This window comes from Lutjanus erythropterus, chromosome 1 (assembly GCF_056507025.1).
Source record: "Lutjanus erythropterus isolate fLutEry1 chromosome 1, fLutEry1.hap2, whole genome shotgun sequence".
Classification (NCBI taxonomy): Eukaryota; Metazoa; Chordata; class Actinopteri; order Lutjaniformes; family Lutjanidae; genus Lutjanus; species Lutjanus erythropterus.
The window spans coordinates 17,720,149-17,743,383 of NC_139317.1; the positions used below are offsets into that span (position 1 = coordinate 17,720,149).

The following is a 23,235-nucleotide window of genomic DNA, read 5'->3' on the forward strand; positions in this document are numbered from 1 at the left end:
AAACAAAGTTATATAGTTACATTGTAGCCTCCTATATGCATTATGCACAATAATATTGCTCTTGTTTATGAATCCATTTGTGTTGTTTATTGTCAAAACTATTCAGGCATTTTTTAAATCAATTTGTGTGGATTTTGGGCTGAAAAAGACCTAACCAATCTGGCAACACTGCTGAGGGCAGACTGGACACAACAGTCACTTGAAGCTAACTGGTTAGCAACTTCAGTACATATCAACACAATATGACTTTGACATAGTGCCATACCTGTTATTTCTTGACATTTTGTTGATATTATAAGTAAAATTTGAATGTTTTTAATCAAATTTCTCACATCTTGATCCATTAACATCAAAGAATAAATAAAACATTCCCATTCAGCAGCAAAGAATATTTATTGTGAGTTCTCAGTTCAGGCAGCAGCCTCTGTTCGGTCTTTAGTCCTGTCCTTCCTCCAGGCTCGGTACAGTTTGATACTCAGACTGGGGAGGTCATACAGCTGCTCCAGATGGAAGCGCTGCCGGAAACGATCCACAAAGCTGTTCTCCGGGTCCAGACGAAAGCGCATGGCCCACAGGATCTGTGTGTTTTCCTGGCAGAGGTAGTCAAAGGTGTCCATCAGCTCATCCAGGTATGGATGGGCGTATACCACGTCGGCTGCCAAAATGTAGTCGAAATAATGTGTGGCCCGTGGGAAACGCTGCTCCACGTCCTGGCCCCAGATGAGCTCTGTGACCTAGAAACAGAGATGATTTAGGATTTACACAGCATTAAATCAATATATTCTATCCCTTATTTTATTTAGGGTGTTCTATATCATCAGTCTTTGCTGTTAGCGGTCCTGGAAATATGGAACGACAAAATAGATTCTTTATTTGGTCCATAAACCAAACATAAAACAAGAAAAACATTAAATGACAGTTTTTGTCTGATATTTTGAATATAGCTGAATATATTAAATATTTTACCTGGCTTTATGAAATATAAATCTTAAAACCTACCACTGGTAAGTACTTGCATCGGTCCCTGGTGTTGCGCATAACATTGTACTGGAGGTTTCCCAAAACATCTGGCAGGTCAGTGGAGGTCACTTTAGCACCTGCAGAGAGATAATAAAGCTGAGAATTACAGGGAATGAGATACAGAAATAGTGAGATAAATAATTGAAAAATAAAGTCAAAAAGACAAAGCTCAAAACCACCAAAGCTCATCACTGGATTGTTTTGTTTTTGGTACCTAACAGGCTGGCTACGATGGTGGCAAGCCCGGTTCCAGCACCCAGTTCAATCACATTTTTGTCCATCAGGTTGTATTCGTCTCGATTGGTCTCTAAGAAATGACACAACACCATCGCCTTTTTGGGGAAAGGAGACAACTTTATAGTTCACTCTAAATAAAGAGGGTGTACAGCAGCTACTTATAAATACTGGGATAATTTGTAAGTTTGAGTGTACCGAGGGCCAGAGTACAGCTCCATAAAGGTCTGTGGACTCCTTGATACGGATCTCCAGGTCAGAGAACACATATCCCTCCCAGGCCTCCGGGCCAATCAGTGACGGTTGGAACCGCCGAGACATGATGGCTTTGGCGAGCTCCGCATCCATAGCAGCACCTGCACACACCCACAGGAGAGACAGGTTAAAAAAAACATGTTTATATAGAGCTTACAAAGCGTGATATTGTATTGTGAGCGAGGAAATGCGAAAGCCATAATAACACAAGAGAGACAAATAGACCTTTTCCACAGACATTTCCATGTCATATCAGGGGATGCACAGGTGAAATTAATCACATTTACGATTGCTACAGCTCTGATTTTGTGTAGCCAGACTTGCTGGAGTCAGGAGCTGGAACTAATGTTATTAGTTCCAGCTGTGATTTTCCTGACAAGACAAATCTACAGTAAATGTCTGCAGTGACAAAGGTTGGTTTTTCCTCCTTGCTACATTATATAATTTTGAAGTGTTTGATGCTCCAATCACTCAAGCAGCGAGAGTACATGTAACTCATGATAACTAACTATAACTGAAGGGCCAGTGTGGCAGACATATTAATATGAATAACGTATTACTAGCTACTAGCCTTTCCAGTGAGCCAAAATAGCACAATAGCACATACCACAATAGCAGCATCCCGATGATTTGAATGGAGCACAGCCTTATAAGTATCATTGATAAGACCTGAGTTTACCTGCTCAGAATGGCTGCTGTGTAAAAAGTCTATGGGAAAGGAATACTAAATCATGTAGATACAGTAAAATTATAAACCCAAAATAGACCCTGTACAGACAAACTGACTGAAAGACACTTTCTTTTTCTCATTTATTTGATGAGGAACAAAAATAGTTCTTAGGATAATAGTTAAGCACGGAGAGAGAGCTGTGGATTATCTTTATTAAGACAGATGCTGAATGTGAACAAACATTTAGTTGCTTTTTTAAATACAATTTTTCAATGTGAGCACAAAGCAAAATTTAATTCTCCTTCATTGTAGAGGTGTGTGACGGAGTGTCTAAGTGCCATGCGGGAAAAAAGGAGCAGTATCACGTTATAATGTGAAAAGTTTGTTAAAATAGACATTTTTCTCACATTATAGCAAGATATATAGATTTTCATATTATTACAATATGTAGACAAAACTTTAATATTATAATGTGACTACTCATTGAAAGTTGCTCATACTGATGCAGAACTATATATATATACATTAAAATGATTTTATTGCTCCTCCAGAAATGATCAGAACACTGTCCACAGCAACGGTCTGTTATACAGAAATAACAGACCTTAGAATGCTGCAATTTATTTAACAAAACCATGTAATAAAAAGTGATACTCTTATAATGTGGCAGTATAAAGATTTAAGTTGATGATGTGACACTGATCTGTTTGTCTGTTTCTGGCATATCAATAACATGCTGTCACAGAACTGGAAGCAGAAATCTCATAGACTGATATCTTAAATGTTGCTGTGTAAGAAAGTAAGGAAGAAGATGTGTTGGTTTGTAATTTGGGTGAACCAATCCTTTAACAATCCCACTGGCTCTGCTCCAAAAATGAGGTGAAAGAAAATCTTGCCCATCATCATGGCTAAACTGGTGGAGCACTGGACAGTATTTGTATGTGTCTCTGTTATAATGCAGATGAGTAATCGTGTTGTTTTTCTTTTATATCACATTACAGGTAACATTTGATTCTCTGCTCTATAAACGAATCACAATTTAGGCTCATAATGCCCCTCTGATCCGATCATCTGTCTGTGTTTGTTTGTATCATGGCAGTGTCAGTGTGTCAGACTCCAGCTATGTGTGTCAGCGGTTTCTCTGACACACAACTTCAGTTATGTCACACTGGTTTAAAGAAAAGGTCAGGGGAGCCCTCAGAGCCACAATGCCCAAAGGTTGAATGGGGTCGGGGACGGCTCAGGGGCTTGATTTATAGCTTTTGTGTGTTTATAAATATCTGTTATTAACGAGCAGAGATACAGTTGTTTACAGGGAATAAATATTTCAACACAGCCACATGTCTTTCAAGCTCTCATACTAGACTCATTCTCTGCCGGGTTAACTAGGCATGCACACTACCTCTGAAATCTTAAAGGCATGACTGTATGCTTATTACAAAAAAACCCCTTAAAAACTGAAAAAACTGCAAGCACTTAGTTACTGCTACTGAAATTATTAAGAAAAATCCTTCTGTTTTGCATTACTCCAAACTCTCACCTTCTTCTTTGGTGCCCGAGTCCTCCGTGGCCTTGGACTGCTGAGTCTCCATGTCTGAAGGAGTCCAAGCACGAGGGCAAGAACGCCCAAAAACAGAAAATCTATACAGTAGCAGCCAACTGCTGTCCAGATAAAGTCCTTTGGATTTGGGTCAATCTGGATCCAAATGTCTAGCAGGCTGTCACCCTCTGTGGTTTTAAGTTACACACAAATGCAACATTTCCCAACTTCTTGTCCAAACACCACCCTACCCCGACCCTCCACGCAACCACACATGTCCAGCTCTCTCTGGGCATGCTGCCGTGAACGTCTCCCTAATGCAGTAAAACTGACAGACAGCAGCAGCTGCTGTGTCCCACGGCTGGACTGGACTCGAGACGTAGTAGTCTTTTATATACAATGCAAATACAAATAATACAAAGTTAAACTAGAGGTATATTTCTTTTAGAAACAATTTATTTTTTTGTGCAAAAGCCTAAATGTTTGTGTGTGTCTTTGAGCCGGGTGGTGGAGGAGGGGGAGTGTGTGCAGAAGCAGGAGGTGATTGAAATACAACCTGAAGGAAATTTAAGGGACGTGTGTGTGGAGGCACTGCAGAGTTGCACCTGTCTCAGTCTCACTGTTAACAGATCAGCACGACATATAACAAGATCTAAGCCAAACTGACGTCTATTGTGGAAATACTTCAACTTCAAACAACATGTGCTGCTAAAAATTTAATGGAAAATAGTATAATTCAGATACAGGTACAAATATTTTCACACCTAAATAGTACAAAATACATATTTTATAATAAAGAAAAAGCTCAATTCATCAGTGTTCATGATTCATTTAGATGTTTCACATTTAAATATCAAATATAATATCACATTATTAGAAATTCATGTCCTGTTTCATGCTTCACATTGAAATTGACTCTTCCTAAGTCCCGCCTCTTCTTCCTCTGTGCTCCAGTAACAGTTGAGCAAGTTTGGGACGCTGCCGAACCTCGGCCAGCTTTCTCCTTTCCTGTCTCCTGTACTTAGATATGCCATGTGCCAGGCTCATCTATGTTAAACAGAAAACCAAATTTTGAAGATGGTTCAAAGACGTTCGTAGTCGACCAATACAGTTAGCTACTGTTAGCAAACTGCTAGCTAACTGGCTAGCTACATAGTTAGCTAGCGTTTTGCTAACATTAGCTAACTTCAGATGTCATATCTTTATGTTGCTTTTACAGGTCTGTCGGCAACATCTTTAAACCATCTTCAAAATTTGTTTTTCTTTTTAACATAGACAACACTGGCACATAGCTTATGTAAGTACAGGAAACAGGAAAGGCGGAAGTTGACCGGGGTTCCACGGGGCACCAAAATTACTCAACTGTTATCGGAATACGGAGCATAAAGGGTGGGACTTAAGTAGGGTCAATTTCTTGGACAAGTTCAGTTTTTTCCCTTCTTCCCCCTTCCATTTCCTCTCACGCTTCCTCTCCCTCTTGACCTTTTCACACCACGGCCTCGCCGGCTGCCTTCAAACACAGACCGGGCTGTAACCATAGCAACTTCTCCGCCGCCATCGCTCTCCTCACCAGAGCTGCTGCTGCTGCTGCTCCTGGCCCTCTGAGGTAGAGTCTTCGTAGGCTGAGGGACCTTCATGGTGAGGGAGTCCTGGCTTGTGCTGCTCACATCCTTCAGAGGTGACGTAAGAGGAGGCTCAACATTTACCTGTGACCCCAGAAACCCTCCTCCTGCTGCAGACGTCTCCTCCTCCCTCTCTCCTCCTCCTCTTTTGGGACTCTTGCTTGCTGCCTTGCCCCTCTTTGATTTGGATGGGGATGACATTTCCTCCTCACTATCCTCCTCATCCTCGTCCTCGCCTCCTTCCCTCTCCTTCCTCTTCATGCAGGTGACTGCTCGACGGAGTCGCTGGCTGCGTATCGCCTGCTTTTCCTGCTGCTCCATGCGGAAGAATGAGTCGATGCGCAGCTGAGTCTAAGCCAAAACAGCGAGAAATAAGGTATACATCAGACCGGCAATACGTCATCCAGCCCCAATCGACAAGCCACGCCCCCTTCTGTGGGAAATTCCTGGTTTCATATAATGGGAGACTGTTTATCTATAACCTTTAGCTAACTGTTCATCCTTTTAGCTAACATCTGAACTGCTTACCCATGACTTTTTTCACTACCGCTAACTATTTTAACTGTTTATACTTTTTTAACATGTTGAGCTGCTTATCCATTACTATTAGCTTACTACATAGCTTACAGCTAACTATTTTAACTGTTTATCGCCTTTGTGAACAATTTGAAATCCTTATCCATTAATTTTAGCTATGGCAAATTATTTCAGCAGCTTTTTAATTACATTTAGGTAACTATTTCAAAACTCTTATGCTCAAGGTTGGGCAGTTCAGTGGTTATTGTAAGGTTAGTGTAAATAAAGATCAGCAGCATCACACCAGTTTGTAATTCTGTTTAGCTGTTTATTTCCTCCTTAACACAACTTAGATATGAAACATCTTTTTCAAATCAAATCTTATTTTCCATTTTCAGTTGAGTTAATTATTTCAGCTTTCCACCCCTTGACAATTCACTATAAAATTACCCCTGGTTGGGAATGATTAGTTGAGAATTGTCTCAGTTACCTGCTGTGTGTTGAGCTGCTTGATCACAGGCTGAAGAGTGTCCTCTGTCCTGCGACTGCCCCAGCCGAAACGACTCAGACAAAACGTAAAAAGACTGGTCAAGGAATCTTCATACATTCATGAACAAACACACACACACACAAACACACACGCAGAAAGGATATTCTTTGATCATGTCGAGTTGTGGGCGTCCCCAGGTGAACGAGCCGTCTGATTGGTCCACAGCAGGTTCTAGGTAAGCCTGAGCCACTGCAGGGCTGGGGAACCCTGGATGAAGTTTTAGGTTCCTCAGTTTCTTCTTCACTTTAGTGTCCCGAGGATCGGCTGTTAGACGCTTTTTCTCCTGAGCCTCCGTCCACCATTGACTAGACAAAAGAAACAATGACCAGATATACATCAGTGAGCCTTCAGAGAGAGAAACCACCATTAGAAAGTGCAATATTTTGTTAAAACTAGTTACTGTAATGTCCAAAACACATATTTTTTGGAATACAATCAATTTATTGCAAATGTTTAAGCCACAGAAGTGCTGCATATTTTTTAAAATTAAGGAAATTATTAAGTTAATATATTAAGTGAAGATTTTGGCCAGGACAGTAACTTTATAACATTATTAAGTTAACATTTATTCAGTTCTATTAAAATATGGTGGCAAATATATACCTTGATTAATTTAGAATAAAAAATGTTATCAAATGATGAAACAAATAAGGTTTAACAACATGTTTATTTTACATATTTGTCCTGTATTTGACAGTCAGAGTCTAAACAGACTGGAGGAGTTTTGAAAATTAGTGAAAAAAAAAAAGGTTACAGAAGCTGCAACATGAACATGTAGTCAGCAAAAATAAGCCAGAAGTGTTTCTCACACACCTGAACTGTATGAGGGGCTCTAGGCCCTGCCCTGGGAACTCATTCAGTATTTCCATGCCAGTCACATATCCGACCCCTGGCACGCCCTCTGTGTAGTCACTGCCGAGCAGGTAAGCCAGGTTTATCATTTTAGTCCTGTCCAGACCTGAGAAAACGGAAAAAAAAAGAGGGGAGAAGAGAAACGGGGGGAGTGAAGCCTTGTGAACTGTGTGGTCAGTTTGCTGACAGCTCATCAACCATCACCAACACACACACAGCTGTCTCTGATATGTGCAATATGAACTCATCAGATTAACACGGTAATGTGTTATCCTGGTATAATTTCAACACGGTACTTTTATATCTCAGCAGGCCATGAAATAAGCAGCATCACTCTCGGGGTCTGTTCCATACAAATGAAACTGCATGCATGCATGTGTGTGCACTCACACACACACACACACACACACACACACACACACACACACACACACACACACACACACACACACACACACCAATTATCCAATAAATAGCACAGTAATTGTGACATCTGTCTGTGGTTTGGCTTCTCTTTCCATCGAACAGGATATTGGGGTGTTACGTGATTTGAATGATAGTTGGCTAGGTTCCCCCAAAACTATAATGTACATTTTTATACACACTTGAAAATGAATGAGTCAAAAGCCAGGTCCAGGGGCCTGCAAGGGTCCATGACACTCCACATAAAGTTTATAAATTCATTCATTTAATTTGTTATTTCATGATCTAAAAAAGTTAAAGTTATTTTTTACAAAAGGCTTCATACTTCAACACACATGTAAAATCTGTCGCTAGGGGTCTCTCTCATATTAAAACAAAAATGAAAAAACCTTGAAAACATGTAATTCAAAATTCCAGATGAAGATTAGAAAGTAGCTTCAGCTGATACTTAACATACCAGACATGTACAAAATGTATGGAAACTAGAAGAACACTGTTTTATTGTTTTCGGAAATGTAGAAAGATTAAAACGTTCTGGGAAGAGGTTATAGAGGGTTATCATTGAAGATTATTGCAAAACAAATTTAAATGGTGCCTAAGTTTTATCTGTTGATAAAAATGTACATATTACACATATTATTTTATGTGGAGTTTTATTACATATTCTGAATGTAAAAACACACTGATGATGACGAGCACTGACCTAGTTGGTTCTGCATGTCACTGTACTGGTAGTGTTCAACATATTTGTTCTGGCTGAAGAAGTTCCTGTAGACGTGTCTCCCTCCAAACAGCCACACGTCGGAGTCGTCTGTGATGGTCCCGTGTGTTTGGTCGGCGCGGTCGAGCGCTGCACACTGAGCCTCAGCCTCCATCGGCGCCACCAGGAAAGGCACGCCAAACAGCCGCAGCAGCTCCTGGCGCCAGAGAGGAAAAAAGTCATAACTCACAAAAAGTCAATCACAGTCAAGTCAATATCTGCACATGTACTGGGTTATGTGGTGGTTATGTCATGTTGTTTTGAGTTCTTAATGACAATGACGCTGTTTGTCAGGATTTAAAATAAATTTTGCACGTGATCTTTTAACTGTAAGCTATTTATCTCAACAGGCATCAGAAGTCATCTGAGAAATAGCGTCACTCTTAAGCAGCATTAACAACAACAGCTTATGGGATTAATAAGGATCAGACACTTTATAGGTTTTACATTAAGTGGTTATTTAATGGTGGAGGAAAATGCTGACAGGCTGACATTTAAATGTGTGTGAGCTGATACTGACTGCACAGCTCTGGAAATGTTTGGCAGAGGCACCATAAAGATATTTATCCCCCAGTTGGTCTGGCACCATCTCTGGGTTGTCATATCTCAGTCCAGTGAAAGAATGTATTTATATCTTTATTTGATTCTCATAATAATAAGTCAAATGTTTTCTTAAGGACAAGTGTGAGGGAGGAAAGTCTGTGTTGTTTTTGTGTGTCTTTCATTCACCTGGCTCTCCAGGTACATCTGTCCAGTGACGGTGTTGGCCATCCTCTCCTGCTGCTGTTTCAGCTCCCTCAGGCTGCTCTGCTCCACCTGCAGAGAGCTCTCCAGAGCCTCCAGCTCATCCTGCAACACAACACACAGCCACTGTATCAGCCTGGGACACATACACTTTTTGCCAGTATGGACATGAAATAGGTGATTAATTGGTTTGCATTCATAACAGTCTTTAAAAGTCTTAAATTTAACTGCTGAAACCTGCAGAAATACAGGGCTATATGCAGTTAAGTCAAAATCTTGCGTGTCTATACAATACTTACAGCATCAAAGTGTTCCCATTCATTGATAGCCTGAGTTGAGCTGGATTCTGTCTCTGCTGTCTCCTTCAGCTCTTCAGTCTGTCTCTTTGTGTTCTCGTCTTCGTCTAATTCCAAGGACACAGCCGGACCACTGGGAGCCTCTGTCAAACTTTCCTCTGGTTTGTCTTCCTTCTCGATGCCATCTTCATCGTCCTCGTCTGGAGATCCTTTCTCTCTGATCATTACAAGTGAATCATCTTCATCATCCTCTTCAAGTTCTTCTTCTGACACCTCAATGAAGCTCTCTGGAAGAAAACACACAACAAAAGCATTTTTTTAAGATCCTCTGGTTTAAGAAATTATGAATAAATGTGATCTGAAACAGATTATTTCTGTACCTTCTGACTCGCTATCCTCTCTGCCCTTCGACTTCACCTTGTCTCCGCTCCTCTCCTCTGGAGCGTCGATGGATGTGCTACTCCTCTGCTCTAACAGTACAGGATGAATTCCAGTCTCTGCACCGAGACGTTTTTCACATGTCTGAGCAGCAAGATTGGTGGATATTGGTGTGTTTTGACTGGAAGCAGCAGCAGCAGCAGCAGCAGCAGCCTGTGGTTGAACCAGATCGCCGTTCTCTCTGATCAGTCGGTGCTCTGATTCTTTTCTCTCCAGCTCTTCTGCCTTTGTCTTCTCTTCTGACTTCATCTCTTTCTCGTGAGGTTGTTGCAGCACCGCAAAACGGAGTGCTTTATTTCTCTGAGCAATCATTTCCTCCATCTCATCTTCAGAATTACTATCAAGCAAACTATCCTTCACATGTAAACTTTGGCCAGTTAGCTGCCCCTTAAGTTCTGTTTTTTCATTAGATAAAGACTTTACATGGTCTGATTCTGTCTCCTCCTCTGAGCTGCTGATGACCACTTGTGGTGCACGATGCTGAATATTCACATGCAGTTTGGTGGCGGAGTTGCTGATTAGAGTTCCATGTTCAGCAGCGCCGTCTTCCTCCTCTGCAAGAGCATGTTGGATTGCCAGCAGGGTACGTGGGGACACACTTCCACCCTTTTTATCCCGCTGAACTTCCTGTTCATCTGAGCTGTCGTTCATCGCAGCCTCGATCGCTTTCAGAGTGCGAGGCGACGGTGGTGACGCATCTCCCTGAGGCGGTTTTGAGACAGAGGGTTTGGAGTCTTCTGAGGAGAGATCCCGCACTTTCTCCTCTTCCTCACAAACCGGACGCCACAGAGGCTCAGGTCTGCCTGCTGCTTGTCTTTTGATGTGCGACAGGCAGGTCCCGGACCAGGGTGCAGCTGCAGGTTGGCTCTCGGAGGCAGTCTCGCTTTTTTTTGAGCCTGTGTAAAAAAAAGTGGAGATGCATTTAAAATATGAGACTTGCATCATCAGACTGTTGATCATTGACAACTGTCCTGTAAAATACTTCACTTACTAAAAAACTGTGAACATATCATCATATCTGCCCTCACCTTTAATAAGGATATAGTGGGAATGGTCTTCTGAAACCAGTCGGTTTGCCTCTACACTGTGATTCTGTTGCTCCCCATCCTCTTCACAGAGCTGTGGAGCACTGCCGGCGCTCCGCTGGCTCATCTCTTTCTCCACTCCCTCCAGACGCTGGTTCAGCTTGTTCCTCTGCAGCAGGCCGGCCAACTGGTACTGGGAAAAGTCTCCTGAAGCCTAAAGAGGTAGTGAAGAGGAGAATCTGTTGTGAAGAGGAGGAGACGGACGAGTGCGTGTGAGTGTGAATGAGAGAGGACAGTACCTCTGGAGGTTTGTGGTACATGGTCCGCCGTCTTTTGGAAAACTCTTTCATGTCTTTGAGGATCTCGTGTTTCATTTCAGGAGGCAGGCTGGCGAACTCCTCTGAGTTGATGTCCACTGAGTTTGGGCCTTCATACAATTCTCCCTGAGACACAGAGACAAGTCTGGCTTCAGGTGTCAATTATTAAACAGGGCGTTCATACAGAAAGGTGGTGTGATAAACCCAACCAACATATGACCATAGTGATAATATGGTGATTCTGAATGCTTTCATAAGATACTGACACATAATATAATATTATGAAACAGTTTGTAAATTAAGATATGATAGAAAAATAGAGCAAAATACCAGATAATATCTTGTCTCTTTACCATTAATATTATGTTTATTTATCACTTGGCTTTGTTAAATCCTCAATTCTGAATCAGTGGCTGAGGTTTTACATTTCTTCCAATCTATTTGGAGAATACAACAATTTCAAAGAATGGAACGCAGCAGAGGAGAGAGAAATGCAGAAGATAAGTTGTAGATAACTGAAAAATGGCACAAGGAACTGACCCCCAAAGAGCTTAAAATGATAGGGGGCTGTGTGGGATGGTTCTTCGCCTCAAACTTTTTAACTGTTAAACTGTTTACAGTATGAAAAATGCTGAAGCTAGAAAAAAAAATCTCTTCAATACCTCCGTTCAGTCTTTATTGTCCAGTCTGAAATTTGGTTTGCAGCAAACACAGACAGTGACGTTTTCTGTCCTAACGCTGTGTGTCGGTTGTTAATTAATGTCAAGTCAATTTTATTTGCATAGTGACAAATCATAACAGAGTTACCTCAGGGCACTTTTATTAAAAAAGAAAGAAAAATCAAATGTTGTGTACCTGGGATATTTTTTTTTCCTTTTACTGTGGTATTATAAGAGTTATCAAGTATCAGTTTTTGTAACAGCATCCTGGTAACATTCTGGTATTGTTACAACTCTTGAGTATGTTATTTGATGCTTTTACCTGGTACATGTGATAACTGTCAACCATCTCCTCCCTCTCACTCTCTTCCTCCTCTTCTGAACTGCATGAAGAAAACACATTACAATGATTATAGTATCAGTATTTAAAGTGAAATAACTATGTAAAACAAGGAACAGTTAACAGTAACTTGTTAGTGATTAAAAAATGCTTTCAGTTATTTGTGAATTCTGATTTTGCAAACAGGGCCATGAAAACCTGTCAGGAATGCTTTAAATCACCATTTCACCCAACCATTTGTTTCAACAAATCTAACACATGTGAAGATGGAAAAAAACCCTCCAGGAAAAAAAAATCCTCATTTTTATTTTTTTCAGTGAAAATAAAAGGCAAAAATTATCCTAAACATCATGACTCATACATACATACCATTACAATATTTGTCAAAATTATTGCAATATGGTTGTTTTGCATATTGTTCATCTCTGATTTCATCCACAGTAACTAGTGAACAGTAACGTTTCCCAGTCCGCTGACCTGCTTTTGTCCTTCTCCTCTGCAGCTGGCAGGGCTGGTAGAACATACATGTCGTCCACCTCATCTCTCCTCACACTGGACAGGCTGGGTAGAGGATCCTTACTGTGGAAGCAAAAAAAGAGATGCTTAAAACAAAACCATTGAGATTACAATAAGTCTATGATCTGTTTGGACAGTCAGTAAGTAGAAGGGGAGACAGTGGAGAAACATGGTAGAAAGCTCCAGCAACAACTACTGTTGGAATGTCACGTTTTGCAGAGACAGATGTTTGACATGAGTGTTGTGTTGTCTTTGCTGTCCCTCCAGCTGTACACTACCCTGTCTTTTACCTGCGGTCTCCGAGTGCAGCTTTGATAGCTTGTCTCTTCAAGAATGTCTTGAGGAGTTTCTCATTGGTTTCTTTTGACTCCCGGCTCAACTCCTCTTTTCTCTGTCTCCTCAGAGCCTGCAGGGGGAGAGCAGCATCCAAAGCCATGTTAAACAAGAGAACAGGTGGGTGTCACATCCATTTGAAAGAAATATACAAAACCAGTTAAACACAGACTGGTTACGCAGCTCCTCAGGAAGCACAGGACATACCAGAGTCTGTTTCTTCAGCAGTGGTGCGTCTCCATCAAACACAAAGACTGGCTTGATGCGGAAGAAGAGGAGCTTACAGATGCGGTGGAAGAGAGTGAGGAGGTGGGCGTTCTGGACACTGTTGCCATCACGATCTCTCACCCCCTTCACTGCCTGGTTCAACCATATACTGATGTCTGGAGGTGTCTGGTTAAGGTTAATACAACGGCTTAACAGAAAATGGTCAGTTACATAGATACATCAGTACAATTCTTGTGTTACAGCAGCAGATTATCCAGGCAACGTACAGTCAGAAACAGTAAATACTAGAGCTGAACAATTTTGAGAAAATATCTAATTGCGATTATTTTGACAGAAATTGCAATTGCAATAGGATTTGTGATATTAGAGATAATGATAATTTTTACATCAATATTCTTGTTTTGATTGAAAAACTATGGTGTTATTTTTTTGCATGAATCTGTGCCAGATTACTTTTTTTTTTTTTAAGATCTGTAGAATCTGATTTGTAGGACACCTCTGCCTCATGACATTCATTAATTTAAACCTGACACACTTTTTGCCTTTAACAAATACTGCACCTCCTGCGATTTGAAAATTGCAAAAAGCCATATTGCGAGTTCAATAGAATTTAGATTAATTGTGTAGCCCTAGTAAAAATGCAGGTAAAAATAAGAAGAGATAAATATATGTAGTTAAAATAGCTCAATAGATATTAGTAAAAAAAAAAAAGCCTTAGCACACAAATAAAATGCATAAATAAAAATGCATATTATACAACACTACATTTCTATTTGTTTTTTATCTTACAGAGAGAAGAAAAAGAGACGGCCCTTCAGAGAGATGCAGGAAAGATGACTCTACACAAACTTAACAGACAGATAATCCAATTTAATTCAGTACTCATGTATACCAACTTTGCAATATCAAAATTCAACTATCATGCAATATCAATATATCCTTTGTGCCATGGTGTAAATGCTGGATCTGTTTCTTGTTTATGTTGTTTTTATTGTTTGACTTTCTCTTGTTTTTATATTGTTTGTTTGCTTATTTATTTTGTATTGCTTTTTTTTGTCGATGCTTCTTACTATAATGCTGTCCCCTTTGCTGTTGTATGACTGCACGATTACCTTTAATGGGATTAATAAAGGATTATCTTATTTTAAAAAGACATAAATAGAGCAACACCATGTCAGGATACCAACTGCAAGGATCTTTCCTTCCAGAGTCTCGGGGTTGATGGGTTTCCCTGTGCTCTCCAGCAGCCTCCACAGCCCGTGCACTCCCATGATGATAACTGTAGTCCAACATTCATCAAAAACTGACAACAAGCTCAATGTGCTTGATTAATTTGAGCATTTTCTCCTGTCAACTCAAAAACCACTGGAGTGGAACCATAGCGGCAGTTTTAACGTCTATTGTAACACTCTTATTGTCCGTCGAGCACGTATAAACTACGCATGAGGGTTCCGCGTCATTCAGGTCGGTCATATTTAGCTGTTACACCACCGGCTTCGGGCAACATTCATTTTCTGATCTCTAATCAGCTTCACGTTTTACTTACTATTATAAGAAACACGGTAGAATAACACAGCAACCGACTGGAGATCAGTTTTGTGGAGGGGACGGGACAGACATGTCGTGTCAGACCCGCGAAAGATCTCGCGAGAGTTATCATTTTATCGCATTCCATGATATTTTACCAACCATAACCATGTGTTTTTTGTCCCTAAACCTGCCTGAATTTTAATCAGAGCACATCCATAGTATAAAACATAATCAATTTGTAAAACATGAACAATGAAGAAACAATGCATACAAATCTCGCGAGAGTTTCACAGAACTTGGGTTCCCCTCTAGAAAAATTAGCTCCCTTCCGTTCGTCAGAGGCCAACTGTGTCCGGTGACAAAATAAACAGCTTGTGGCTGCGAATTAGCGGGGAGGTTGGAGCCATTGTTCACCGGTATGTTATCTAACTCTTTGTCTGAATCCCAAAAAACAAAAAACAAAAACGTAATGTAATCTCAGATGTAATGGAAAGTGTTTCCCCGTGTAGCTAACAGCTATCGTGGTAGCGTTGACGTTACTGTAACTGGGGTTGTTTAACTTTCCTTTAACTCGTCAAACAGTTAGCGTTAGCAAGCTAGCTTATCAGCTAGCTAAATTTCCGTTATCGTGTAACGTTATCAGCACCTCAGCTTTTAACCCTGACCTTTAACTAGCGGCCCGTTTTGATCGCTGTTAAAAACACTGACTGTTACAAATGTTTCCAACAAGGTTTATTTTCCGTTGTTAATTGTTATAGGGCGAAGAGTCGCCTGACTTTCACCTGAACTACAGACTTCCTTTTCAAGTAACACCACCTCCACCATGTCGGCTGCTGTCAGAGGTATGTACCGCTTTGATTAAATTCATTATGTTTACATTTCCTACCTGTTCAGCCAATTGCAACACATTGATAAGCTGCCTTGTCTGAGTGGTTTAAGGACATATCCTTAGTCATGTCATGTTTCCATTACTGTTTATTAGTTAAGTTACATACTAGTAGACTTATACCAAAGTTAATGATCAGGGATCAGATTTTTTCTTATAGCTTGTAGATAGCCACAGGTTGTGTTTATTTCATATGACTGTAGTACCTGAGTTTTAGTAAAAAAAAAAAGAAAAAAGAAAAGAAAACAAAAAATTAAGTATAAAAACCTGGTCAGACTCTATCGTGTTCATCCTTTCTTTGATCAGTTAGTTCCTGATTGATTTAAGTTAAAAAAAATCCAGATTCACCCTGTACAGCTGTATGTGTTTATATTTTGTTCAATTCTGTTGAGTCTTTATTATGAAAAATAATGTCTTATTTTGTGTACCACAGATTTGAGCATTAAAAAAATATTGAGGTTCAATATTCAGCTCTACATGCTGCTGGAGAGGGAATGTGGTGGCTATACCATGGAGTCTGTGTCTGTGTAGTTTGGCAATAGTAAATCAGCTGTTCAGTTGTGTAATACAAACAAAGTTGAGTTGATGCTCATTCAGAATGGTCAGGGACACATCTGGATTAAAATACATGACATATGCATCCCATGGCATCCTCAGTGAGCTATAGTCCCACCTGCATTTAGAGTGGTCCACTTCTGATTAGATCACTGAGGGCACATTTAAGTGCAACATGTAAATGTGGCCTCATTTCTATTTTACAGATTCTGCTACAGTGCCCATCCGAGGTGCTGGTGATGGCATGGAAACTAAGAAAACGCCGGTGGTCCTGGAGGTAAACACAGACACACGGCCACCAAGTCCATCTGCACACCTCCTGAAGGTGGCAAGTCCTAAACACAGCCCCAAATACACCCATCCTTCACCCCCGGCTGCTCCCCAACCCCTCGGGGTGCTCCACCTGGGCAAGGTGAGTCGAGAAGCCTGCACAGAGGTGGAGGCTGTGAGGATCATCGTTCCACGTGCCGCTATCAGTAGGGCCAGCCGTGCAGGACCTGTTGAGGGGAAAGGGGAGACTGGACAGGCTGAGGAGCAGGGGTCCCCCCCGCTGCCTTTGGTGGAGGACTGGAGAGGACAACTGGAGAAGCTGCAGAACTCTGAACGCAGGCTGCTGCAGGACAAGGAAGGCCTCTCCAATCAGCTCCGTGTGCAGACAGAGGTAAGGCCAATATATGGTACAGTGCAACATCATCATGCTGCTGATTTTCTCTTTGAATGGACTTACCATTGAGACCATTGTATTTACTTTTACTTTTTTTTTTCTTTGATTAAGTTATTAAGTGCTTTTAAATTAATACAATATATACTGGTAACTTAAATTCATTCCATGTGCCAGGTGAACCGTGAGCTGAAGAAACTGCTGGTGGCGTCAGTGGGTGATGACCTTCAGTACCATTTTGAGCGTCTCGCCCGGGAGAAGAACCAGCTGATTCTGGAGAATGAGGCTCTGGGCCGGAGTCTGGCACACACCGCTGAGCAACTGGAGCGAATGAGTATCCAGTGTGACGTCTGGAGGAGCAAGTTCCTGGCCAGCAGGTATGTCCTCTCTTCCTCATTTTTAAAAGACGTTTATGTGGGTATCTGTCAAGAACACTTTGGCATAGAGTCAATAAGAGATGACATAATTGTCAGACCAAATGAACACCTGCATCAATGTTGTCTCTTCAGAGTGATGGCTGAGGAGCTGACAAATGCCAGAGCAGCCCTGCAGAGACAGACCAGAGAGGCACAAGGAGCCATTCAGGACTTGCTGTCAGAGAGAGAAGAGTTCTCCAGGGACATGATGCTCACTCACAGGTAACAAAACCACTGATCCATAATTACAAAATTAAGTTGAAATAGACAACATATTTCCTTTAAATCATCATTATGAAGTAAATGTTGATTGCACAGTGAATAGAATAATGACACTGTCTGTGCTTAGATTGGTTCCCTGTTGCTGTCACTATACACTTCTCTCTGCCTCAAGGTACAATATTTTCCAGGAAAATTATGTCTGTATTATAGACTATATGAATGAACAAACTCATGCTTTCTTCTAATGTTACTCTCCTCTACATCATTACTATAGCTTTTGCCTGTTCCCAAATTCACTATAAAATTGTGACCATTTCAGTTTACCTCTTACAAAACACAGCTTAAAGTCAGGACACAAACTTGGTTCAGTTCAGATAAGTAATGGAGTTGTAGGGCCACTTATGACATTTCATAATGTTCCTCTATTTAGAAAGTGTCCACTGTCCAGTGCATTTGTTAAACAACAGTTGAAATGTGTGTAAAATAATTGCAAGAGGTAACTCTACTAGCTGCATATAGGCTGCATGTTTTTAGTGTCTTTGTCACGTAATGATTAATTAAGAGAAAATTAAAATTAAGAGAGTGAGGTTTCTCTGCTGGGAGAACTTATCGATTTCACTAACAATAGGTGATTTATGGATCACAACATTCACAGATTGCTATGTGAACATTACATCTTAGCCAAATCAAAAATAGAAATCCTGAACACATAGGGTTCACAGCTGAGCCACTGATACTACAGCATGAATGAAAAAGTGATGAGCAATTTGTTGATGTAATGCTTGATTTCAAAATAAAAGCAAGTGTGTGCGCCAGTGGTCATTGGCTACCAATCAAATACATGTGAAGAGCCAAAGGTAGTGGCCCTTCAAGAAGATTGCATAATTTTGTTAGCATAGATGATGAAAACAGAGTCTATGTGCTGATGTTATTTGCTTTTCTGTCATCAGATCTCTGGAGCAGCTTCTGGTGTCTCTGCAGTGGGGCAGACAGCAGACGTACTACCCCAGTGCCCAGCCCCTAAGCACTGGAGAGCTGGCAGCAGCTAATCACAAGCTAGCAGATGCCATCAACTCCCACCTGCTGGGAAACACCAGCAATAGCAATGTGGTGAAGAGCAGCAGTGCATCAGCTGAGCATCTCTGCAGCACACCAGCCGAGAAGATGGCTGAGAAGGTACAAACTCCACGTCCTCCTACACATCTGGCCACACTGTTTGATCTTTGTAAGGGGTTTACAGATGTTTTCTGTTTTCTATCTCAGGTGCTGAAGATTTTAGATCCAATATCCTGTTCAGAAGACAAGGCAGATCCTCCTCTCAGTGACTCCACCCCCACAAACTTCCTCAGCAATAAGAAGAGCATCGGCAGGTTCCACCCATATACCCGCTACGAGAACATTACTTTTAACTGCTGTGAGCGCTGCAGTGGAGACATCCTGGTGTTGTAGAGGTCAAAGAGCAGCAAAACGTCCCCATCTGCTATCGCTGCAGCATCAGAGCTTATTTCAGATAACTGAAGTCTGAACAGGAGTGAATTCTGGAGGATATTACTACTCTGTGTAAAGTGAGTTCCTCAGTCAAGCAGACATTTCTTTTTAAGTCTTTTGCTACTCGTTTTAGTGCGTAGCAGCCTTGATTGTTGGATTTCCACAATTTCAGACAATGGTTTTAAGTTTTTATCAACCTGCTGTTTATTTTGCTTGAACTTGGAAAAAAAATCTGAATAAGAAAATGTTGTTTGTTAAGGAATGATAATGATGTGAAAGTGATGAAAACAGAATGCATTTCAGAGCCATTTCAGCCTGGTTTAAACCATGGAAAGTGCTATTTATTGCTGGGATGTGTGAGGTTAAGATGAGTCAGTGTTACATGGTAAAAAGATACTGTCAGGGTGTCTACTTACTCAAACTTGAACATTAGACTAGTGTGTTTTATTTATATATTCCTGTATCCATAAATCAGTATGTAAACAGGCTGAGGTTTGACTGGAACACCTGTAGTGGAAATAACCCTCAGGATGTAAACAAACAACAGATAATGAGCTAATTGTACAGAGTCACTTGTATTGTGACTGTACAATAAAACAACTTTATGAGGATGCCTCTTATTCTGCGGGATCCCCCCAGTTTCTCAGTATGATGGTGCTATCATATTTAAAATATACTGTTAATATATTTTGTATATTGCATGCTGTAATGACATTCTAATATACATTTAATATTTTGGAGGTGGTTTTACGGTACAACAAACTATAACCATGCAGCAGGATTATTCAGAGATAGCCCTGATATTACCTGTTGTCTACATCAGGGCTGTACAAAACAGTTTGAAGCTTCGTTTGTAAAGCTGACATTCAAATTCTACATCGACATTCAAATGCTGTGCAGCTTTTTCTTTTTTTGCATGTGTATTTATTGTGTTTAAACCCAGTGTTTCTACATCGCTGCAGATGAAGATTAAGCTGCACTAATATTATCAGTATTGTACTATTTGTTAGATTCCAGTGGTAGCTGTGTTGTTTCTGACTCAATATCTCAATAACTAATCAATAACTCCACAGTCAAGTCCAAGAGTCAAAATTTATTTAAAAAATACAGATGTAATAATTTTGTTTGACAAAATATTCTGCTCTGATCCATACTTTTTAGTGTAGAAAACTACTGCTTGTGGTACACAAAGGGAGACTCACCTGTATTAATTGGGTGGTCTAACAGTGATTTAAGAGCACCATAAATTACCTTTATGTGGACAAAACTGATAAATTACAGTCATTATAGAAAGTTGATTTAATGAACTGATGAATTGCTATATTCAAAATTGAGGATTTTGTGTATTTTGTTTTTAAAAGGCATCGTAAAAACAACATAAAATGTGATGACAGACATTCAAAGCTTCAGTCAAACCCCTCAGTAGAAGTTTTTAATGTAAAAAAGACGTTTGGTACAGCCGTCGCTCACACACATACACAGGTGTCCAGTTATTTGCAGAGCTTTACTTTTGTGGTGTTTTTCTAAAATGTTCCAAACACATTTTAATTTCAGTTTACTATGTTTGGGTGTTTTCACTGAATCGTGTCATGGTCATTTGGATGATGTTTTTTTGTGATTTATTATTTAAAAAACAAGACTTAAACTGTTTTTCTTTTTTTTCCTGAGAATACACTACTATGAAATGACGTGGTAATATATTGCACACATCTTTTTTGCAGTTTTTTTTTTAAACCAAGCTGTATAATGTTTTGATTTATTTCATCTGTATCGAAAATGTGCTATTCACAGTGATTGTGATGGTATATTAAATTACAATGAAAGCACATCATAAATATATTTATACATCTTTTGTTTTCCATGTCAGACCAAAATAAAGACCAAAGTAGTTTCTATCTTTTTAAAATGTCTTGTTCTTTCCTTGTTTACAACAATGCATTGTAGGCTTGTCATGATACCAGAATTTGATAACTAAAATAAAATCAATTATTTATTTATTATTATTATTTAAGTATCTACAGTATAATTTTGACCTTACAGCACTGACACTTCTTCAACAAAGCAACAAGTAACCAACGTCCAGGACCAGTGTCAGCTTATTACAACATTTTATTTGCCACTTGTCTCAAGTTTTTGACATTTCCTCTGCACTGCTTGAAACATGTCTTTATTAACCAAAGTGAGAGTTTTAGTTGACTTCACTTGTCATCCCACCACATCTTGCTCTTCCCTGCACCTTTTCTTCCCTCCATGTTGTTCTTAAATGACGTCCGTACTCTGGTTGCAGCTGGTTTGTTTTCTCTGTCTCTACCACTGAACCCAGTCTGTTTATGGGACTTAAAAAGATTTTGTCCCTCATTTTTAAATGCCCTCTCACCAGATCTCAACCACCTGTCCCCGTCCTCTCTTGGTCCTTTGACTCTGGTGTTAATCTCTTTCTGTGGCCGTTGTTGATGGAGGCCATCGTGCTTCCTCTTTGGCACAAACTCCAACGCTTTCTGCCAGCTCCCCGTCTCCTTCAAAGTGATCATGATGCGGATCATCTGGTCCAGCGTGAGATTCTTGGCTCCCATTTCCCAGTGCAGGAATTCATCAAGAGGTAAACGGGCTGTAGCGAGCTTCAGACGCTTGGCGTTGGCCAGGGACAGGCCTGACTGGATGGACCGGTCAACTAAAGCTCCAATGATGTAGACCTTGGAGTGGTCAAACGTGCGTAGGACATTGGGGGAATCTGCGGTGAGGTACACAAGCTGCTCACGGGGGAACATGTCGACATGCTGGCGGTCGGTGCTGGTGATCAACAGGCGGTCCCAGACCTCCGCACCGTATCGTTTGAGCAGTTCCTGTTTGTAGGCACCGTCTGGCTGCATGTTGCAGAAGTGGAGGTGGAAGGGCTCGGTGGCACGCCGGTTACACCCTTCCACCTCCATCAGCTGGGACACAGTGTTCTCCACCTCCCGCCTGGACATGTTGGACTCATAGCTGAGGTCAAACACCAGTGGCTGATCAAACACCATGGCCTGGGCGCTCCTCCAGGCCAGCAGCTTGTCCAGGGAGCGGCTCCAGAACTGGAGGAGGAACGTGTTCTTAAGTTCGCGTCCTTCCTCTGCATCGCTGTCCCGTTCTCTACTCTGCTCCATCTTTGCCTTCTTCTGCTGCTGCTTCTCTTTTCGGGCCAGTTTGTGGCCCTCCTTGATAGCCAGGTACTTCAGGTACTTCTTCCTGGCAGATTTGGTGGTGAGATCTGCCAGCATCTGGACCTGTTCATCAGTCATCTCTTCAGGGACGAGCCTCCCAGCCAGCCGCCACATTGCGACCAGATCCCGAGTTGCCTCCAGCGAAGAAGAACTGTCTGGTTCTTGGAGGGTTTCATCCTCACCATCACTTGCTTCCTCTTCTTCTTTGACTTGTTGTTTCTCTTCTGATGCAGCAGCTTTGGATCTCATGACAGATTTCCATCCGTCCAGATCTACGGTTTTTACTTCCTCAGATTCATCTCTTTTCGGCTGGAGGGCATCTTTCCACAGGGGTCTCCCAGTACGTAAGTGTCTGACTGGGAAAAGACTGATCACTTTCCTCTTTGTAGCACAGGATGCCACAAGATGACTGCATTTCCAGAGTTCATGTAAACATTGAGTAGAGAGGAGCCGTAACATCGCGATTAATTACTTCAAACTGCTGCTGTGTCTTAAATGCTAAAACTAGGGAATACAGCCAGTCGCTGCTGGACTGTCACTGTAACCGGAACCAAACTTGTTGTCAACGCGTTTCCCTCCGTGTTCCGCCGTTATAAAACTGTTACAAATAACGTCTCCATCTTGTTAAATCCCCAACATACTGACGTTATTCACTTGTGGCGGCGTTGTGTTCAGGTTGCGTTAACTTGTCGCGGCGTCCATGCTTGTCAAACACACAAGAGGAAGGTCACGTTGTTGCACGGTGTCACACTATAATGTGTCGTAGTGAAATGTTTCCGTAGAGTCATAGAAGTGCCATAAAAAAATAATACATCAGTAAAAAGAATGAGAAAAAAATATACAAGAAAATAAATAAAAGATTTAATAAGTAAATTTACGAAGTGAAAATTCTTTTATATGTGAGTTTTTATCCTCTGTGGACCTGTATGATTGAGTCCACAA

At 41.0% G+C, this 23,235-nt stretch overlaps 4 protein-coding genes across 4 annotated transcripts; 1 reads left to right on the top strand and 3 right to left on the bottom strand.

Moving 5' to 3' along the window:
- Positions 1-299: 299 nt before the first annotated feature.
- Positions 300-4,022, bottom strand: mettl21e (methyltransferase like 21e). Its single transcript, XM_084715400.1, has 5 exons — positions 3,720-4,022; positions 1,453-1,610; positions 1,235-1,352; positions 1,000-1,097; positions 300-734 (listed from the first exon to the last, which is right to left on the bottom strand). The coding sequence occupies exons 1-5, from the start codon at positions 3,769-3,771 to the stop codon at positions 411-413; spliced, it is 750 nt and encodes a 249-aa protein (XP_084571526.1). The 5' UTR covers positions 3,772-4,022; the 3' UTR covers positions 300-410.
- Positions 4,023-5,004: 982 nt separating this feature from the next.
- On the bottom strand, positions 5,005-14,956 carry ercc5 (excision repair cross-complementation group 5). Its single transcript, XM_084715412.1, has 15 exons — positions 14,522-14,956; positions 13,318-13,493; positions 13,068-13,183; positions 12,739-12,840; positions 12,244-12,304; positions 11,245-11,388; positions 10,949-11,159; positions 9,863-10,816; positions 9,486-9,769; positions 9,172-9,291; positions 8,386-8,599; positions 7,221-7,365; positions 6,512-6,712; positions 6,348-6,432; positions 5,005-5,692 (listed from the first exon to the last, which is right to left on the bottom strand). Exons 1-15 carry the CDS (start codon positions 14,607-14,609, stop codon positions 5,144-5,146), a joined length of 3,450 nt encoding a protein of 1,149 aa, XP_084571538.1. The 5' UTR covers positions 14,610-14,956; the 3' UTR covers positions 5,005-5,143.
- A 203-nt stretch (positions 14,957-15,159) lies between these two features.
- Positions 15,160-19,716, top strand: blzf1 (basic leucine zipper nuclear factor 1). The gene is made up of 7 exons (XM_084715388.1): positions 15,160-15,284; positions 15,627-15,710; positions 16,516-16,970; positions 17,148-17,347; positions 17,480-17,608; positions 18,559-18,784; positions 18,872-19,716. Exons 2-7 carry the CDS (start codon positions 15,692-15,694, stop codon positions 19,055-19,057), a joined length of 1,215 nt encoding a protein of 404 aa, XP_084571514.1. The 5' UTR covers positions 15,160-15,284; positions 15,627-15,691; the 3' UTR covers positions 19,058-19,716.
- Positions 19,717-21,187: 1,471 nt separating this feature from the next.
- Positions 21,188-23,071, bottom strand: trmt10c (tRNA methyltransferase 10C, mitochondrial RNase P subunit). Its single transcript, XM_084715424.1, has one exon. The coding sequence runs from the start codon at positions 22,750-22,752 to the stop codon at positions 21,295-21,297; it is 1,458 nt and encodes a 485-aa protein (XP_084571550.1). The 5' UTR covers positions 22,753-23,071; the 3' UTR covers positions 21,188-21,294.
- Positions 23,072-23,235: the final 164 nt, after the last annotated feature.

What these genes read in the sequence shown, in the direction of transcription:
- mettl21e (XM_084715400.1), bottom strand. Translation starts at nt 3,771, where the DNA reads ATGGAGACTCAGCAGTCCAAGGCCACGGAGGACTCGGGCACCAAAGAA. An exon ending in GAGCTGTACTCTGGCCCTCG is followed by an intron (nt 1,353 to 1,452) that starts GTACACTCAAAC and finishes TTCCCCAAAAAG; the next exon opens with GCGATGGTGTTGTGTCATTT. An exon ending in GATGCAAGTACTTACCAGTG is followed by an intron (nt 735 to 999) that starts GTAGGTTTTAAG and finishes CTCTGTTTCTAG; the next exon opens with GTCACAGAGCTCATCTGGGG.
- ercc5 (XM_084715412.1), bottom strand. Translation starts at nt 14,609, where the DNA reads ATGGGAGTGCACGGGCTGTGGAGGCTGCTGGAGAGCACAGGGAAACCC. An exon ending in TGCTGAAGAAACAGACTCTG is followed by an intron (nt 13,184 to 13,317) that starts GTATGTCCTGTG and finishes CTCCCCCTGCAG; the next exon opens with GCTCTGAGGAGACAGAGAAA. An exon ending in GAGGAGAAGGACAAAAGCAG is followed by an intron (nt 12,305 to 12,738) that starts GTCAGCGGACTG and finishes TTCTTCATGCAG; the next exon opens with TTCAGAAGAGGAGGAAGAGA.
- blzf1 (XM_084715388.1), top strand. An exon ending in AGCAAGTTCCTGGCCAGCAG is followed by an intron (nt 17,348 to 17,479) that starts GTATGTCCTCTC and finishes TTGTCTCTTCAG; the next exon opens with AGTGATGGCTGAGGAGCTGA. An exon ending in GACATGATGCTCACTCACAG is followed by an intron (nt 17,609 to 18,558) that starts GTAACAAAACCA and finishes TTCTGTCATCAG; the next exon opens with ATCTCTGGAGCAGCTTCTGG.
- trmt10c (XM_084715424.1), bottom strand. Translation starts at nt 22,752, where the DNA reads ATGTTACGGCTCCTCTCTACTCAATGTTTACATGAACTCTGGAAATGC.